Source organism: Pyrgilauda ruficollis, unplaced genomic scaffold (assembly GCF_017590135.1).
Source record: "Pyrgilauda ruficollis isolate IOZ18807 unplaced genomic scaffold, ASM1759013v1 scaffold125, whole genome shotgun sequence".
NCBI lineage: Eukaryota > Metazoa > Chordata > Aves > Passeriformes > Passeridae > Pyrgilauda > Pyrgilauda ruficollis.
In genome coordinates, this window is record NW_024510877.1 from 437,081 (window position 1) to 457,222 (window position 20,142).

Genomic DNA, 20,142 nt, shown 5'->3' on the forward strand with positions numbered 1-20,142 from the left:
TAACAACACCCACCATCACACCATTTTCATCTCTGTCTCAAATTACATGAGATCTTCTAAAACGAACCATTTTACTTTCTACAAACCTCTGTACCTATGTTTTGGTTGTTTTTTGTTGTTTTTTTTAAATTTAATGAGCTCTCTAGGGTTAAATCCACTTTGAATGGGTGGGTCAAAGCTATATGCAACAAAAATTCTTTTGACTAAAGAGACATTTGCTTCCGAAAGCTCCATAAACCATCATTTTGCCATAAGAAAGGAAACTCATGTTTTCAACTTCTTGTGACAAAAAATAAGAAAATAACCTGGAAATTTGAAGAAAAACATGAAGTTTTCAGATAAAATCATTTTTTTTTTTAAAGAAATCTTTTTGTGACAGAAATTCTAAAATTTCAGGTGGCTCTTTCACACCATGGAATGTAGAAGAACACGGGACCTACCAGGAAGGATGATCTCAGGGAAACCCATTTTTCGAGCCACTGCAGTGGATCTGTCTACAAGGTGGGAAAAATCCTTCTGAACCTGAGCCAGATCCCCAGGGAGCAGCTTCAGGGAGACCCAGAGACCTAAGAAAAGAGAGATGACACTTGTTTACTGAAAATAAAAAGATACAAACCCGTGAAATTTAAGCCTGTGCTTCCGAAAAAAATCTGTGTTTTCATGACAATTCCATGTCCCCATCTCCTTCTCTCTTGCCCAGTCCTCCCTGTCCCTGAATCTGAGTAAGATTTTTCTGGACAAGATTTGTCTGAAGCAAACCCCAAACTTTCAGAGATGAACTTTAAGTGTCTTTGAGCCAAGGAAGACCAGAAAAATCTGGAATAATGTGATTTAACCCCAAAGCCATTTGGGACATGCAGCCACGTCCACTTACAAATATTTCACACCCATAAAACACTTTTATTTTAAAGATGTTAAAAAATATTGACCGTAAAAGTGTGGAAACCCAGAGCACTGTGAATATTTCCCTGTCTGCTCTGGGGTGCCCTCACTCCCAGGGGAGCACTGACTTTGACCCTTGTTCGTGGAGAAAGTCTCCCAGACTTCAAGATAGACTGGAATCCAAAAAAGTGTGAAATAGATTATAGAGAGGGGTGTAGGTGTAGCACCTGGGTGAGAAATTTTGGGATTTGGTTTTGGGATTTTTAGTATGTTGTGGATGGACACAAGATGGAGGGCACAAGGTGCTGTTCTGGGTTTCTTCTTCATGCTTCTTCTTCCTTCTTCATCATGGGTTTGGGTGGCATTTTGTAATTGGGCAGAAAAGTCCTCATTGGGGCTCTTTGGGATCAGTTATTGGGTTAAAAGGGAAAATAATCTAGGTGTCCTTTCTTAATTGCATAGTTTAGTCTTAAAAGACCTTGTAACAAGAGATTGTTGGCCATTTTGTGCCTTCTAATGAAAAGCTGCCGAACTCATGCTTGTGAGATGGTTTTACTGATAAGAAATAATAAACTCCTGAGTCCAAACATGAACTAGAGTCTCAAAGGCCTTCAATCCAGACCCAGAGAAACAGATATAAAAGTATGACTAGCAAGCAAGCGAGGAGCTGGAGGAGCTGTTCTCATGCAAGTTTTGTCGGGTTTTATCTGGATTTCAGCTCCGTGTGTGACGGGGTGACAAAGGGACAAAGTGAGAACCATGGCAAAGACCACACCTTGGGCTCGGGGAAGGGATTAAATTCCACTAAGTCTTGATTCCTTGACTTTCACCATCCATTTTACTCCCTGGAACCTCCCCCAGCCCAGGTTTCCTCCAGGCTGCACCTTGGCCTTTGTGGTTGACCTCCTTGGCAGCGATGACTTTGTTGAAGACAGAGGTGAGGGGCTCGTTCTCGCCGATGACATGGGAGGTGATCAGGGGGGACATGATCAGCTGGCGCTGCCTGATGTAGGTTTCCATGGCAATCCTGGGCAGGAGGACCACAAAAACAGGATCAGGAATTGGGACAGACTGACACCAAGCACATACAAGGAGAGGGCTGACCAACAGCCAGCTGGTTTCCAAATAAATGTGGGGTTTTTTAAGAATTCCATGGGGATTTTCATTCCTTCACCTGCACAAAATCCATTTAAACCTTCACACTGGGATATGCATCACAGTCTATCCCTCAGGCTTAAGGTAAGTAACACTGACCTCAGGACTGAAGCCCTGACTTCAGGTTTGCCTCAGAGCTGTCCCTATGCAGATTAACTATTGGTAAACTAATATAAATTACTATAAATTAGTAACTGCTGCGAAAACACCTATGGGTTGAACCCATCCCTTGTCACAAACACGACTAGTGAGGTTTGGATCTCGACCCTGACTTCACTCCTGTACCCATACAACCAATAATGAGGGAGAAACGAGGTCTCCACAGGCTGCCCACCCTGGTGTCCAGCTGGGGGTCTGAACTCAGCCTTGTTGGAGCAGAAGAAAAATGGGAAACAACTCCAAACCAACAAAACAAAAAATAAATCAAACAAACAAGTTAAAAAAAAAAAAACCAAAAAACCCCAAACCAAACCAAACCAACAAACAAAAACCCAAAGCCAAACCAAAACAAAAACCCCTAAACAAATAAAAAATAACCAAACCCCAAAAAAAAAGAAAAAAAAAGAAAAGTAAAGTAGCAGACTAATGTTATTCTGCAAAGGGAAAGCCATCCTTCCAGGCCCTGAAAGGGCAGGGGACCAAACCCAAATCTCCCCTGAAAACACACTATAATAACAAATGGCTGCAGCCAATGCTTTGCTCTATTTAGGGCTGTAACAACAAGGCTAGGTCTACCCAAACAAGCTCCATTTTTGTTACTCTAATGTGCCAAAAAAAAGGAGCAATCAGGGTAGGCAGAACAAACACACAAGTCTAACTCTCAGTGCAGAAATGCAGAACTCATTGGGGCTGGAATTTCTTCCCCAGGAAGAGGGAGAAACCCCTTCCTTATGACTGACCCAGACCAGGAAACACGGGCAGCAAGTGGCACAGAGGGCCCCACACAGCAGGGACAAAAAACTGTGTTTGTGCTCAGTCTCTCTGAAAATCCTGCCTTTCAACCCCCCCAGAATTTTGTAAGTCACATCCCCCCAGCCCCACAACATTATTTTGCTCTGTTCTCCTCTTCCTCACCCCACAGGTACCCAGAAATTCCAGCTGCACTGCCGAAGTCCCCAGGCAATTAAATCTCCGACAGAGCCATGAAAACCAAGGGGAACAAAGGCTCCTGAGGGGTGACAGAAACCTCTCCCTGCAAAGAGCTGCCTGCTGCTATCAGCTGATCTATCTGCAGAGCCTCTGGGGCTCTGCCAGGCTCCCAGACTCATCTAGCCTTCCCCAGAGGAGGCCTGCTTTGCCCAGGGCTGGGGTGAGCTCTGGAGCCCAGTACTCACTGCTGGAAGGGGATAAAATGCTGCTTTTCCTCGTCGTCCACCTTCCCGTGGATGATGTCAGTGATGTCCATCACTGCAACGACAGCAGAGCGTCACTCAGAGCTGCCAAGAACCCAGAGAGAGCTTTGCCCTCTCAGAATGGAAACAACAAGGGGCTGTTTTGGGCCAGTGTCACTCAAAACAAGGGCTCTGAGCAACCTGGGATAGTGGAAGGAGTCCTGGCCATGGCAGGAGTGGAACTGGATGGGATTTAAGGTTATTTCCAACCCCCAAAAAAATCTGGGATTCTGTGACAGCAATGGAGGGCATCACTCTCATTTTAACTTTTTAAAAAGCACATTTACACTGATGTGAATGGCAGCCCATAGCTGACAGTGTGAATATATTGAACACATATATACATTCACACACAATATATTCAACGTTCAATATATATTCACACACATTCAGTGTGAATACACTGAATACACCCTGATAAAATACTCTTATAAAATACACCCTCTGAGAAAAATCAGGTGGGACTGGGGCATTTTAAGGCAAAGAAATTCCACCAATTAAAATGCTGCTTTTTTGGAAATTGATTTCCACCAAGGATTTCAAGAAGTCCCTTCACAAGAAATCCCAGGAATAAAATAAGAATTGTCAGTATGGTTCACCAAAGTCCCTTTAAAACCTCCAGCTTTACCCCATGAGTCCTGGAGAGCAAATCCCACTCTGATAAGGCCCTGATGAGTCTGCTGCAGCCTGGCAGCCTGCTATCTCTTGGGAGGTGACAAAAGTGAGCAGTGACAGTGTTTGATCTCCAGCTACCACCTTCATGGAAGGTCTCATGGAGACAATTTATCCTCCCTGGAGCAGAGATGCTGGCCCTGGCAGCTCCCAGGCTGTGCTGGTACCTAGAGCACACAGCTGCCAGCTGCCAGCCCCGTGTCCCAGTGCCCCCAGGGGTTACTGGGCCATGCTGGTGCCCCCAGGGAGGCAGTGCCCACCTGCCACGCCGAAGGGCCTGCGGAGCCCGCAGGTGTGCTTCTTGCCATCCTTCAGCTCCATGTGCCCCACCCGCACGATCTGGCACACCAGGCTGATCCTGGGCCTGATCAGGTCAGAGCTGCTCAAGTCCTAAAAAAGAGTTCACATCAACTGCCATCAATGTCCTTGCTGAGTGGAAAAGAAGGAAGAAGGAGAGAGGGAGGAAGGGAAGAAGGGAGGGTATAGTAGAAACAGGTGATGCCCCAGCCAGGGAATAAGGTGCTCTGACTCCATGATTTCAGAAGGCTGAACAATTGCTTGATCAAGCTATACTATATTACACTAATACTATACTAAATTACATACTAAAGAGATAATATACTAAAGAGATACTATATTGGCTGTCCCCGGAGGTCCAAACTCTGCTGCAGAGACTGCAAAGAATTCCATATTTCCATCATATTTTATATTTCCACTACGAACAAACACGGGTGATTTAGTTCTGCTGCCAGGAGAGCACAACATTAAGAAGAATATAAAACCTGAAAAACTCAGTGACTGAAGAGGGCAAACCAGGGACACTAGAGGTACCTTCTCCTCCTGGATCCTCTCATCAATCCTCTTGGATGCAGTTTCATGGGCCTTGAAGAGGGAGATTGTGCTGGTCTCATCTGGGTCCAGGATGTTCCCGTTGTCATCTCGGACAACCAGGTCCAGACCCAGGATCCTGGACAGCCCCAGGAGACAAAAAAACAGCCAGAATGTGGGAGCAGCAAAGATCAAATCACTGCCCCTGCTGCCAGTGCTCAACATCTCACTAAGTGCAATTGCCTCACTCACTGCTGGTTTTCCTGCCTCAAAAAACTCCTCCCTCCCATTTTCCCATTAAAGGGAGAAGGAATTAGCCACCTCAATCCTAAGGTGACATCTCCCTTATTCCTGCTTAAATGGCTTCGTTTCAAAGGTGGATGAATATCTACCAAGCTCACAGATTGCAGCTGATTGTTATTCTTTGCCATAAGCTACTTCTTAATTCACTTACTGGACCTGAATCAGAGCTGACAGGCAGATAAATGAGTCCAGGAGACTGCAAACCACCGAGGGCTGGGGTGTCTGTGGAATCCTGCCCCTCAGCTGCTGATAAAGCAGAGCATTTCCCCACCACATCCAGACCCAGGCACACACTGTGCTGCAAGGGAAAGGCCACCCTGTGCCAGGACTTGTGCAGAATTAAGAGAGGAGAATTCCTGCCAAGGCACAGAGATCTGTGGCACACCAAGAACCAACTGCTCCATGTCCACCTGCCATGGCCATGTTGTCACAGGGACAAAGCTGCCATTTCACCTCATTTCAGCCCAATTCAGTGCCTGATTTTGCATTAAGAGCCTTCCCTGGGGTTTGGGATCCTCCTCTGCCCTCCAGGTGGAGTTTGGAGCTCACCTGTTGCCATAGTCAATCTTGGCAGTGACTTTTTTCTTGAGCTCAGCCAGCTCATCCTTGGGCAGGGTCCCGGAGAGGATTTGGGATCTCCACTCTATCAGGCTGTAGGTGAGCTGCTGGACGTGCCTGAACTGCGTGGTTTTGTTGTTCTGAGGCAAAAAAAAAAAAAAAAAAAGGCAATTTTAATCAAGGAAAACCTGGGAACCTTAGCTCAGCAACCCTTCTGAAATGTGTGCAGCTGCAGAACCACACAAGTTTTATATAACTAAAAATACCTGGCACTTTGTGACAACACGAGATCAGAGCCATGCAGTAAATTCTGCAGCACTTGGCACTGCCAAGGTTTAAGTGCCTTTAAGATCTTTAAGTGTCTTTAAGGGCTTCACCTTTCCCTGGGGCATTATTTCAGAAAAACCTCACCCACTAAAAATAGACCTCTGGTGATTTCCAGCACTTCCAGACTGCTGTGATGGAGGTTTTTTATAAAGGGGACAGAGAAATGATGTTAAAGGACCACAGCTGAACAAGGACACTGAACAAAGCCTGCCTGGTGAAGAGTCCCCTCCTGCCATTCCTTCTGTTACCATCTCTAATTAATGAAAACACTTCCCATGCCCTTCACTGGTTGCACCCTCATAAAATCAGTCCCATCCCCAGACCTTGTTCCTGCACCTCCAAGCTCCAAGGCTGTAATTAAACATGGATATGTGGTAACCCACCCTGCACAGATAAGTAAACAAGCTTTTCAAGTGTCAGGGAAAACATTTAACCCGTTAAAAAGAGAGCCCAGGCTTCTCTCCCTCTCTGCCACCTCAGAGGGGCAGCTCCTGGGAGGATTTTGACCCTTTTCACAGGGAAGTGCCACAGATTTGAGTTACAGGCACAGTGATGAGGTTATTCAGCTCCAAAGGAGAAATTTCAGCCTAATTCAGTGCCTGGTTTAGCATTAAGAGCCTTGCCTGGGGTTTGAGAGCCCAAAGCCCAGGAGCTGGGTTTGGGTCACATCTCCCCCAGCCAGGGCCACCTTCTGGTGCTCACTGGGGGCTGGAGCTGTTCATGGTGAGCTACAAACCCCCTGCTTCCACCCAGCACAAAAAGAACCTAATTGCAATTATCTCCCCGTTCTCATCTCTGCAATGAACAGGAATGATACCAACTACTCATATTTCCCTCGAATTTAAAGGTATGAAAACAATCCTCCCTTTGGTGTGGGTGAACGCCAAGGTGCTGACGGGGGCTGCTTGAGTTTTTAGCTCTACAGAAAGGATTACCTGAGATATATTTCATAAACAAAAATACTCCCCATGTTCTTGTGTAAAAAAACTTGCAAAGAAAAGGCAGTTTGTGTGAATTTCCAGAGCAGACCTCAATTTGACCTGAGTTATCTCCACAGCTAATTCCTATTAACTAAACCAATTAAAAACTCTCCCCATTTTTGTATTTATTTTGCAGTGGAGATAAAGCCACTGCTGCAATGAAACCCACAGAAATTAAAGAAGTGAAATTAAATGCTGCCAAAATAAAAAATCCCCTCATGTTTCCTTTTTCTCCTCAAATGCCTCCTTCCTCCTTTAGCTTTTAAAAAAAATTCTTTTAATACATACTGCAGGGAAAATAAAATAAACTCCAATCCATTTTAAACCACAACATTTTCCAAACCTATTTTAAGACTTATAGTGGTTAAGCAGAGGAACATGAAAGATTTCTTCTTGTTAAAAAAAAACAGATTCTGAGGCTGGGATCTGAAAGTTATTCAGAAATAAAAAATGCCAGGAACAAAACTCTCTTTTCACACAGTAATACCATCACGTAGACGTTCTCATTAAATTGAGAGGGTGGAACAAATTCTTGTGGTTTCGTGGCACACAAACACAACTTACTTGTGGCCTGGTGAAATTTCCAATAGGAAATCTTGCTCTGGGTGCACTGGATGATTAGAGCTCATTTAAACTCACTCCCTCTTCTTAATTAAAGCATTGGAACACATTTTGTGCAGGCTGAACTCGTTACTGCTCAGAGAAAAATCAAATTTGACTCTTTAATGTGCCTTTAAAACAAAGCAACTCCCTGTGGACTTATTTCTTTGAGCAAGAAGCACCTGCTGCAGGACAGTCCTGAGATCCCTGCGGTGCCAGGCGTGTGACACTGCTGAGGTGACCCTGCTCAGGCTTCAGGACATGAGAGCTCCTTCCCCGCCCTGCTGAGAGCCCCAGGCATGGAGGCCTTGGAGCAGCCCAGGAATTCCTTCTGTGGACCCAGGGATGGCTGGGGCTGTGCCGGGGAGGGCCAGGCTGGGTTTTGGGGAAGCGTTTTTCCCTCAGAGGTGCTGGCACTGCCCAGGGAATGGGCACGGCCCAAGGCTGCCAGAGCTCCAGGAGCCTTTGGGCCCCGCTCCAGGGATGCCCAGGGTGGGATTTGGGGTGTCTGTGCAGGGCCTGGGGCTGCATCAGTGATCCCTTCCAGCCCAGGACATTCCATGATGTGGTTTTTGACAAGCCACATCTCCCCCCACAAGACACCCCTGGTTCTGTGCCTTCCCCTGCTCTGCTCCCCAGGGACACTGGGTGGGGATCAGCCAGCCATGGAGCTCCCACACCACTCCCAGCCCAGCAGAGCTCACCCCTGCCCACAGCAGTGCCCAAACCCCAGATCTGTGCCCAGCTGGGTTTTCCTGCCCTCATTCAGAGCTGGCACACCACAGGCAGATCAGGGCCTGGATTTCCAGGTGAGCTGGGCCTCCCAGCCAGCCCTGACACGGTGCCAGTGTGACCTGGGCCAGGCCCTGCTGCCCCAGGGCAGTGTCACCCACAGTTACTCCCCTGCACACACACACAGCTCCTGGGCACTCACCACGTACAGCTTGTGCCAGATCACTGCCCACTCCCGCAGCGTGGCTGTCAGCTCCTGGCCAAGGGGCAGCTCGCTGGGAATCACGGTCTCGTGCTGCCTGGGGAGAGAAGGGACACAACCAGAGAAAGGCTTCACACTCAGGGTTAAAACTGAATGGAAAACACCCGTTTTTGATAAATGTAAAAATGGAAATTCCAGAGGAGTTGATGTTCACACAATTCACTCACACATGATGTCAAGACCCTTAAGCTGTTCTCAGCACACACATCCACATTCATCATCCATTTTTAATGCAAAATGCTGCAAGCTCCTTTCACTCCTCTTACTCCTAGTGGATCTGTTCCAAACACAGCATGAAGTTTGGAAGAATCCCCACTTGCAATGGTAACAGTTATGTGAAAATAAGAGTTGAAAAAGAAGTGTTTTATAAAGTTCCTTCCTTTGCAGCCGCTGTTTTGCTCTCAGTTAATGAGCACAGACCCAGCTCAAGGAATCCAAGGAGGGGTAATTTCCTCCAGTGTTTTCCAAGACAGGAAGGAATCCACGCTCCTGCTGGGCCTTGGCTGCCAGCAGGAGTGTGTTATGACTTGCAGGAGTCCCCAGGGGAGCTGGATGGAGCTGGACTCACCCTCCCCATCACTGACTTGTCCAGCAGAGCTTCCTTAACTCTGCAAATCATCTCCTGCTGCCCCTACTCCCGACTGCTCTGCTTACTCAGTGCTTTGAAAAATGGAATCATGCAGCGCTAGTCCAGCTCAGGAGGTACAGCCTGGGTTTGTGACAGCCACAGCTATTTAAATTGGTTATTTTGGGGTTTAAATGGAATGAAATTCCCTGGGTTTTGCTGCCAAAGAAGTGCCAACCTACCCCCGGTCCTTCACGATGGCCTCTTTTAAATGGATGTAAGTTTCTGGGAAAATGCCCTAAAAATAAGGAGAGAAATGAAATAAATCAATCCTACTGTGGGATAGGATGTGACAAGAAGATATTTAATAAAAAACAGGGGAAAGGAGTAAGAAATGTCTCAGAATGCCAGGAAAAAAGGACAGGGAGGAGCAGCAGGTACCACATTGGCAACTCAAGAGAATCTGATTCCTTGTTTTACTCCAATGACCCTCATCATCCTGCAGGAAATGCTGGAAATTCCTGAAAATGATCAGTCGTTGCCATGAAATATTCCTGGAGTCCTCTGTCAGGCTACTCTGTGCTCCCTAGAAAAGCTCCCTCCACCAGCATCTGCAGAAATTCCCAAATTTTTGTTCCTTCTGGAAATGCTGGAATCCTTTTCTGTCCCCTTTTCTCTCCTCTTTACCCCTGAAAGCAGAGGCTGTAGGGGATGTTACACAGGAGAGGTGCCAGCACTCCTGGGAGAACCTGGATTTCCAGGCAGCTTCCAGCCCAAGCTCCAGCAGCTTGGCTGAGAGCCAGGGATGTGTAATTTCTGGAATGTTTTCCAGTCAAAACTCTGATATTCCCATTAAATAGAACTAATGCTGGATGTGCACAGGTCCCAGAGCATCATGATAAAGCAATAAACTCCTGTATGGAGATGGGAACAGGTAATTCTGGAAGTTCCAACTGCATTCCTCATGCTTCCAGTGGAGGAATTCCCAACACATGGCTCTGAACTTTCAGCTCAAGGTCACTGACTTCTGTCACTGAGGACAGGACACTGTGGCCAGGAGTCCTGCCGGAGGTTAAGACAAGAAATGCAGGAGTTTTCAGCACCAGATGGGGTCTGGCAAGGAGTGAAATTTAAATGGGAGTCACCCAAAAGTGAGGTCGTACCTTCTTGGATTTATTTCGGAGTGTGTATCCTCGGTACCAGCCTGGCAAAACAAACACAGATATTTGTATTTAATTATTTCCTGTTGACAGCAATTAAATACAAATTGTGATTCCCACCACCTTTCTACAACACCAATTTATTGAGCTTTTCATCTGGGATCCACTCCTGGGAAGACACCTCTGTTTGTAGGAGCTGAGCTCCCTGCCCTGGCACAAACCCTGTTTATCAATCCCACCTTGGTAAGATCTAAAGATTGTAAGACAGAAGCAATAATTGTGCTGCCCAGGCCTCAGGAGCAAATGTCTCTGAGAGAACATTTCTCCTCTCTTTGGCACCTGGGTTTTAACCAGGATTTCCATGGGTTGGGTTGGGTTGGGAGGGACATTAAAGCCCATCCAAGGAGATTATGTCCAGCTGAGTGGCAGCATCAAGAAGGCAAAGGGGTTTAAGGGAATAATCAGGCAAAGAGGAGGCTGATTTCTCTGGGTTTGTTCTAAATTTTTTTTATTGTTTTATTGTTGGTCCCCCCAATATTCCTGTATTTGTCAAAGAAGGTTCCATAAAGAACCATGGATCTGACACTCCTCAACCATTAATTAGAGATTAGAATGGTTTAATTCGTATTTTATTAAGTATTTTTATGTGCATGTGGTTGTATTTCTATTTATTTGTGTTCTGAAGTGCAGCTTTGTGCCCTTCCTCCAGCAATGGGGAGGTACCTCCACCTCAAAAACTCTAACATTCCAGTAATAAGTTAGGAGGGAAGAAATTCCATTTCTTTCCACAGGAGGAAAACAAGATTACCCATTGCTCATGGAGCCATGGATGAGGTCCTGGATTAGGGATGAGAAGATTTAGGTTCTATTTTTATCTAAGTTGTCATTAATTGAAGGGGAAAGCACAAATTACTCAGGGTGGGAGACAAAGCTGATGGAATTTACTGGGGGGATTTTGATCCCATTTAACACATTCAGCCCTTTGACAGCACAACTTCCTCCTGTTTCAAAGGGCCCCCTGGCCTTCCCCCCATTCCTGTAAAATATTTTGCAATCATTGCATAAAAGCACGTTGGGCCTGATTGTGCAAAGCTGTTTCTGCAAGCACCTCATGCAACTTCTGTCGGAATTCTGCTCCCACCTTCAATAACTTTACCCATCACTTCAAAAGGAACATCAGTCGTTGGGCAGTGGTCAATTAATCACATGATTTCTTCTTAAAAAAAAAAAAAACAAAAACCCAAAATCTTAAATCTTCAGAGGAACAAGGCTGTTTAAGTGTTTGAGTATTTTCCCCAAGCAGAGATGGGCTAAAAACAGAGAAGGGTTTTGCAGTTGATGAGGACATGGAAAATTTCAGCTGCTCCAACACTCAGACTGAAATCTGAGCAAAAACAAAAATATAAGCAGACTTGTAAAGAAATGACTCAAAGTTTGGGGTTGTTGTTTTGTTGGGGTTTTTTCATTGATCAAGTCCTCAACTTTACCCTTCACTAAGTGGATTTTATGGAGTATGGAAAAGAAAAATCTAAGGACAACACTCCAGCGATGATCAAGCTCTCCGCAGTGATGCAAGGCCAGGTCACGTGTGGGACCACAAGGTCCCTGTTCCTCCTCCTCGGGGCCTCTCCTGTCCCACAGCACTCAGGGCATTGCTTCACCCTCCCCAGGGGTGACTGAAACCAGCAACAAATTCAAGGTAAACTTCTTTTCAGCAGGACCAGAACCTGCCAGGGTCACGCTATGTGAGCACACATTCCTTCCACCCACAGCGTGGCTTTTCCCACAGCTCCCCTGAAATCCTGCAGTTAACAAGAATGATAAATCCTGCAGATTGGGAGAGATTCCCCTCAACAGCAGTGTCCTCCCAGCTCCCTGCTCAAGGACAGCCTCCCTGCAGCCTCCCAAGTCCTGGAAGCAGCAAGGCTCCCTCCCTTTCCTGGACTCTGCAGCACGGGCCGAACCCTTGGCAGGCAGGAGGAGCACGCACTGCGTGTCTGCTTGTCGGGGGAAGGAGAAACCTTGTACAAGGAGCTCGTGCCTTTCTGCAGGCAGAGGGAGGGGAAAACAAAACCGTGCTCTGCAGTGTGGGACCTGAACTAACAACCCTGGGCTCTGCAGTGGGTTTGGCTGTATTTGTGTAAAAGGAAAAGGGATCCAAGAAAAGAGATCTGAGAACCCGCAGGTGTCCTACACAGATTGTCACTGGCACATAGAAGAATCCCTGGAAGTGTTTCCATCCCTGGAAAGATCCAAGGCCAGGCTGGAGCAACCTGGAATAGTGGAAGGTGTCCCTGCCCATGGCAAGGGGTGGGACAGGATGATTTTAACGTCCCTTCCAACCCAACCATTCAATGGACATCAGCTTGGACTGGAAATATGTGGAACGTTCAGTTCACACTGCTCAGCCTGTGCTTTCCCTCTGACGTCCTTCCCTATGTCCTTTGTCCAAGCTGGAGCTGAATTTCCAGAGATATCACCCCCTGATGAATCCCTGGCACAGGGGAGCTGCAGGTCAGAAAAATGAATCAATCATCCCCTGTGTTATCCCCCTCTGTTATTCCCCGCCATGTTATTCCCCTTATGTTATCCCCACTGTGTGATCCCCAGTCTTCTCACCCCCTGTGTGATCCCCTCTGTGTTATCCCCCTCTGTTATTCCCCATGTTATTCCCCTTGTGTTATCCCCACTGTGTGATCCCTACTATGTTATCCCCCTTGTGTGATCCCCTTCATGTGATCACCCCTTGTGTGATCCCCCCTGTGTTATCACCCCCTGTGTGATCCCCCCTGTGTTATCACCCACTGTGTGATCCTCCCTCTGTTATCACCCCCAAATCTTCCCAGCTGCACTCACCATCCACACCAACTGCATCAGCCTAACTTGGAAACTGGGGCTTGGAAAACAAGAAGCAAAGCGTGTTCAGAGCCTCAGCCCCAGTCTGGGTGGGATTTTGGGGTGTCTGTGCAGGGCCAGGGTTGGGCTGGATGATCCCTGTGGGTCCCTTACTCTCAGGATATTTTGTGATTCCAGCCTTTGCAGTGGCAGCAGAACTGAACAGGGATTTTGCAATTTCAAGAAGTTTCCTGGCACTGTGAGGCAGCACAGGAGCAGCACCTGACTGCAGGAACTGCCCAGAGGATTTGGGAGCCACCTCAGGAGAGGTTTGTGCAGCCCAGAACTGCCCCAAAGTGCACCCAAAATTCCCTTTATTGCCTGTGCCTGAGCCCCCAGAGCAGCTTAGCTGTCTCAGTGTTGTGTCTGGCAGCCCTGGGAGCAGATAACATTTACTGCAAACACCAACCCCAGCACACATCCCAGGATTGCTGCTCTTGGCAGGAACATGCCATGGATCCACCTGGATGGATCCCTGCAGAGCCAGAACCCCAGAGCACAGAGAGCTCCCACCTGGCTCCTGCCAGCAGCAGGAAATGCAGGAATGTTCTGGATCAGGGGAGCAGCAGCCCTGGGGACACAGTGGGATGTGCTCCTGAGCACCCTGAGCTGGGCAATGACAGCCACAACACCCAGGGGCTGCTGGACCCAGAGCCTCTGGGCAGCCCCAAACTCCCCTGAAGCCCCAAGGAATGGCACTGCCAGCCTGGGGAACGCCCTCAGCTACGGGCAGGGCAAGGGGAGCCAAGAATGACTGCACAGGGCATCCCCAACCCCAAAAATGACTGCACAGGGCATCCCCAGCCCAAAAATGACTGCACAGGGCATCCCCAACCCCAAAAATGACTCCACAGGGCATCATCCAACCCCAAAAAATAACTACCCAGGGAATCTCCCAGACCCAAAAAATGCCTTCACAGGGTTTCCTCCTCCCAGCCCCAAAGAATTATTTTATAGGGTATCTCTCAACGCCCAAAAATGATTTCACAGGGCTTGTCCCAACCCCCAAAAATTTCACATATTTCACTATTTCACATATTTCCCATATTCACATATTTCATTATTTCACAGGGCATCTCCCAGACCCCAAAAAATGACTCCACAGGGCATCATCCAATCCCAAAAAAATACACCACAGGGCACGTCCCAACCCTCCAAAAAATGACTTCATGGGGAATCTCCCAGCCCCAAAAAATGACTCCACAGGGCATCTCCAGCCTTTCCTCCCACAGAGCCCCTGCCCTGGTTCCATGGAAACTTTTCCTCAGTCGAGGCTTGTGTGTCCAGATAAGAGCAGTGATTAGAGGAACAAAACCAGTTTTTATCAGCTCTGGTGGTGAGCAGGCAGCATCAGCACGAAAAGTAGCAGAAAAAGCCTCTTGTGAGAACATTTATCCTCAAAACCAGAGCTACAGAGAGCTGGGAACACAGCTGAGAGCTGATGTCCCAAAAAAAGAGATTCAGGAAGACACAAGCTCCTCCCAGGCAGGCAGAATATCAGATGGGGAGGGGTGGAGGTGATTTTACAGGAAATTAGAGCAGACCCACAGCAGAGTCACCATCTCTGCATCTCCTCCTGTACACTCTCAACTGTCTGGCCTGGATTTCTGGCTGCTCTTGCTGGGAAAAAGGGATTTTTGGTGCCCTGCAGGAATTCTGAGGTGCCTCAGCCACAGATTCCTGCTCCCCACTGATGGCTCAGCATATGGGAACCATCACTTTCCCCTTCACACATGAAAACATTCACGTCTTTCCCAAACTATTCACAGGCAATTTTCTCCTGACAGAGCTCCAAACTGGGAGATTTCAGGCCAAAAAAAGGGTGCCATTTATGTATTCATTCCCTGTTCCTGTCTCTGCTGAACCGATTACAAGAAATAGGGGTTGAACAATGACAACAAAATTAAAAATAGGGATAAAGAAGTAAATCCCCCCAAATTTTGGCAAGTCCAAGACACCTCCTCTTCCTGAGGGAGTTTTCCTCCTTCTGCCCTGTGTCTTTTTGCAGAGCCATGTCATAAATCAGTGATTTCTACAGGGTATTTCCCCTTTTCCCCTCTCCTCCATCACGATCACCCAGAGAGGGGTAAAACCATGACAGACTCTGCCAGGACTGGGAGCTGCTCCTGAGGATGGAAAGGGAACAAAGGGCCAAGAAGAAATTGCTAAAGGAGCAGCTCCCTGTTCTCAGTGCTGAGCCAGAGCACAGACTCTTCATTCAAATTGATGCTGCTTGTGGAAATAATTGGATTTATATTTTACCTTTGAGTTTTGGAGAGGGAAGCAGTGACCAGAGCATTCCTTAAAATGATTGAATGGCTCTGTTTCAGTCTTAATATTGAAATCTTTGTCAAAGAGTCAAATTTGATAGGGAGAGTTGAAACACTCAAGTGTCATTTTAATCTTTAAATTAAGAATTTTGTTTACTTTGTGGTTTACATTAAGGTATTATGAAAAATGTCCCAGTGAAGGACTAGGAGAAACAGCCAAGAAAGGGCATGGAGGCTCCACAACTGGAGCATTTTAAGAACATTTAATGCCAGTTTGTGATATTACAACTCAAAACAACCTGAATTATGAAATAATCAGCCCTTCCCTCTCCTTTTCTGTTATGCACTCAGATCAAGAATTAACTCAGGTTAAGAGCTAGGGGTTTTTTTGAAATTATTATTCTTATTTTCCAGCAGTATCAGTTCATCCCATGAGCACAGGTGCCTGGCCTGGCCCAAAGAGGAGCCAGAGCAAAGAGGTGAAAACCAGCAGTGAACAGCCCAAATTCAATGTTTCTTTCTCTTTTAGTGCCGCCTTGAGATACTGGTGAAACCTTACCCTGATAAATTCTGCCTGGAACAGCACAGAGATGAGAAACCCTCTGCACTTCTACATTTTTAACACTACTTTAAAAATCAAGAGGCTACAGCAGCCACTACGCACCCAATTTGTGCTTTGGGGTGTAAGAGAAGTTGAAAATACCGATCTAAAATTTGAAAAAGAATCTTGATTTGTTCCTATTTTCCTTTCAAACCCCCTGTGAGCTGCACCTACCTTCGTACATCTCCAGGATGTGAACAGTGTCCCCCACCTGCAGGGACAGCTCCACGTCCTGCACGGCCTCATAGTTGTAGATGGCTGAAAAATAGGAAGAAAAGGGGCAAAAGAGAACCATGAGGGAATTAGCTTTGGGAAAAGAATAAAGGGATGCAGTCACCCTGGGTATGGAATACACTGGGAAAGGACATCATGGATCTATTTCCAGATTTTATCATGAAGTATCACTAACAGACAACAAAGGTGGGGTTTTACCTTCCAGACAGGCCTGGGACACTTCTGGAGGAGCTGAGCATTCCCACTTTGCCAAAAACCTGCCCTCAGAGCTCACCACCCCCTCAGGCACAACAATTCTGGAATTATCAGTTTTTAGTCTTCCTCAGGAGTAACGCCAGCATCAGAAAACATCAGAAATGGGATGTTAATAAAAACCACCCCCATTCCAGACTAAAACACTCCTTTCACAACCAAATCACACTTGTTTGCTGCTAAAGGCTCTGCCCAGCCAAGAACCAATTTTAGAACCAAAACTTGGGATTCTGTGCCAAATTAATCCCTCCCAAAGACAAAGTTAAGCTGGATGCTTATGGGATTTCCAGGGGGAATAGGATTAAGTGCAGAAGCCCACACTCCTGGAGTGCCTTTTTTCCCTGGGACCTGCTACAGCTTCACTGGCCAAAGCAGAGCCCTCCCTGGCACCAGGCAAGAAAGTTTAAATTAAATTTGCTTTTAAACCAAGTAAAAAGACATAAAATCAGTGAAATGCTTTGCTGGGTTCAAGGAATTGTCAGCAAAGCCAGAGCAGACCAAACCCAGACCACCTAAATACTGATTTAAGAATAGATCACATCCTAAATGCAGCAATGGAATCTTCCCAAACACAAAATTCCCATATTTATGTATCCCTGAGGAAATTCATTGGTGAAGAACCACATTTGTTTTTAAGAAAGCAAAAAAATCACCCAAACATTTTCAGAGGAGGATTCTTGAGACTTCCCAAGGTTTGTGTTTGAGCTCTGGACTGGGACTGAAATAAATAAATAAAAACCAGAGCTCTTCTGCCAGGAAATTCCCATGAAGTGCTCCCACTCCCAGGGGGATGAGGTGCTCTGCCTCCTGGCAGGGCTCCAGCACAGCCTGGGGCTTTCACCACCGGGAATTCTCTCCCAGAACGAAGCTTTCTAGAAAATATTTGGCTACAAATATCCCAGCAGGAGCAGGCTGGGGATGTGCATCCCTGCAGGACCCCTGGTCCCAAGCAGGGACAGCTTCCTCTGCTGCAGGGATTTGTCCCCAGGGCCCCAGTTTGTGTCACAGACACATGGACAATGCACTGAACCCATGATTTCCACAGGATTACAGGAATTTTACTGGATTTCTGCTCCTGAGAGCTGCTTCCACACTCACCTTCCTCTCCCTCCCCACAAAGGGGCTGGAAATCAGGATTTTAAAGCTGACTGGTGAGCTGGGTGTGCAGCTCTGACACCTTAAAGATCCCAGAACTGGCACAGAAGTAAAAACTCCATTCACACCCTAACAGAAAAATCTGGATAATGCTCATGGCCAAAGCGGAACGTGAATGAGAAGCGTGGAGTGGTTTGGGTTGGGAGATATTTAAATCCCACCCAGCGCCAGCCTTGGCAGGGCAGGGACACCTCCCACTGTCCCAGGGGGCTCCAGCCTGGCCTTGGGCACTGCCAGGGATCCAGGGGCAGCCACAGCTGCTCTGGGAATTCCATCCCAGCCCCTCCCACCCTCACAGCCAGGAATTCCTTCCCAATCTCCCATCCATCCCTGCCCTCTGGCAATGGGAGCCATTCTCTGTGTCCTGTCCCTCCATCCCTTGACCCCAGTCCCTCTCCAGCTCTCCTGGAGCCCCTTCAGGCCCTGCAAGGGGCTCTGAGCTCTCCCTGGAGCCTTCTCCTCTCCAGGTGAGCATTCCCAGCTCTCCTTTCTCCAGGTGACATTCCCAGCTCTCCCTGGATCTCTCCCCTCTCCAGGTGACATTCCCAGCTCTCCCCTCTCCAGGTGACATTCCCAGCTCTCCCCTCTCCAGGTGACACTCCCAGCTCTCCCGGCCCTGCAGAGGGGTTCCAGCCCCGGAGCACCCCCAGCTCCCCTCTGGCCTGGCCCAGGGATGCCCCACCCAGGGATTCCCACACACAATCCCCACATGCCCCGACTTTTTCTGGGACAATCACTCATTATACAAATACCAGGCTGCATTTTTCCCATAAACTGCTGCCCAGGGAAAGGTGGGTGGACACAGCCCCAGCCTTTCTGTGGGAACACAGAGTGAATTCAGCCCAAAGAGCACCAGGGAGGACCCAGCCGTTCCTTCCCCTTCCCAAAGATCACAGCAGCCACAAGACAGAGCTGACCCCTGCTCTCCCCTTGCCTGCTCCACCAGGCAGGTTTCACATCCCAACATGCAGCATTTACAACCTGGAGGAACTCCCACATCAAAAAAAAAAAAAAAAAAAAAAAAAAAAAAAAAAAAAAACAAAAAAGGTCAATTTTATCTTTCCTTGCCTTGCCAGACTGAACTAAGCCAGAACAGAGGGTCACTGTCTGAAACGTCCTCCCTCGTGCTCTTGTACAAGATTATAAAAGACAAATTGCTGGCATATTTTCCCTGGGAACTTTGCTGGTTGCAAGTGATGTTTCCTGCTGCTGGAAGTCGGAGCAGTCCTCAGCCATCCCATCTGCAGGGATTTGTGCTGTGAGCCCCCTCCGTGACCTCTCACTGACTTGAAAGGAAAAGGAAGCTTCACAGCACAAACATGGGCATGGTGTGGAAAAATAAAACCCCTTCACTTAAATCCTGACAGAGCAGCAAGAAAGGAAGAAGGAAAAATAATACAGGGACTTTTGTATTCAAATTTGCAGCAATATCTGAAGTTAAGTCTTTTTGCTCCGAGCTAAACTTCAGCTGTGATTTTGTCCTTTGAAATTCACTTCAGAGTGCTGATCCTGCTCCTTTTATCATCCCAGATGAAAAGCAACACTGAAATTGAGGAAATTTAATCCAAATAAGGAGGTAGGGGTGGGAAACACGAGCCTGGGTTTGTTTAATGATCATTTCTTCGAGCACAACTGGCGGCAACATCTCATTGTGTCTGGTTTAGTGCTTCAGTTTGGTTAAAAGGTGAAGAATGTGTTTTCCAAGTGCACCCAGCCCATGGAATCCATCAGGATTGGAAAGGGCAGCAGATAATTCCATGAGCAGTTGATTTTATGGCACAGCCAGGGCCAGAAGGTGAAGATAAGCAGCAATTTTCATGCTCCAGGGCAGAGGGTGATTCCTCAGCGGGGCTGGAGGAGGAGCCCTGAGGGCACTGCACAACCTCGGGGGATGCTCTGCCCCAAAGTCACCCCAGAACCGACACTGCACAGTGGCAAAGGGAAGCTGGCAGAGCCTGGGCTCCCCAGGGCTCAGGAGGGTGGCTCAGGGAGCAGGTCTGGCCCTGTCACTGCCCTGGGCCACCAGGCCAGCCCAGCCCCGAGCCACGGCACCCACAGCAGCACCCGCACAGGACACGGCCTCAGCGCCAGGCACGGGCACAGAACAAAAGTACAGCTCTACTGCAGGTGAAAACCCCCAAAACACACTTTAAATCCCACAGAGCTCCTCTTTGTGCAAGAGCCCCGGGAGAAGCCTCAGTGTGCAAGAGGTCTGTGAGCAGCTCATGGAAGCTGGGCTCGGTGGAACCAGGGACAGATGTGGCGTTTCAGGAGGAATGGCTTCAAAGTGACAGAGGGGAGGGTTAAGTGGGATATTGGG

At 47.6% G+C, this 20,142-nt stretch overlaps 1 protein-coding gene across 1 annotated transcript in view; it reads right to left on the reverse strand.

Annotated features, from left to right (window-relative positions):
• The window catches only part of DOCK5 (dedicator of cytokinesis 5), a 76,687-nt gene that overhangs the window by 44,429 nt on the left and 12,116 nt on the right, over positions 1 to 20,142 (reverse strand). Inside the window, 11 exon segments of the mRNA XM_041490656.1 lie at positions 441 to 566; positions 1,767 to 1,909; positions 3,372 to 3,444; positions 4,361 to 4,739; positions 4,742 to 4,774; positions 4,932 to 5,067; positions 5,781 to 5,929; positions 8,631 to 8,727; positions 9,498 to 9,553; positions 10,419 to 10,459; positions 16,356 to 16,439. Coding sequence (XP_041346590.1) covers positions 441 to 566; positions 1,767 to 1,909; positions 3,372 to 3,444; positions 4,361 to 4,739; positions 4,742 to 4,774; positions 4,932 to 5,067; positions 5,781 to 5,929; positions 8,631 to 8,727; positions 9,498 to 9,553; positions 10,419 to 10,459; positions 16,356 to 16,439 — 1,317 coding nt within the window.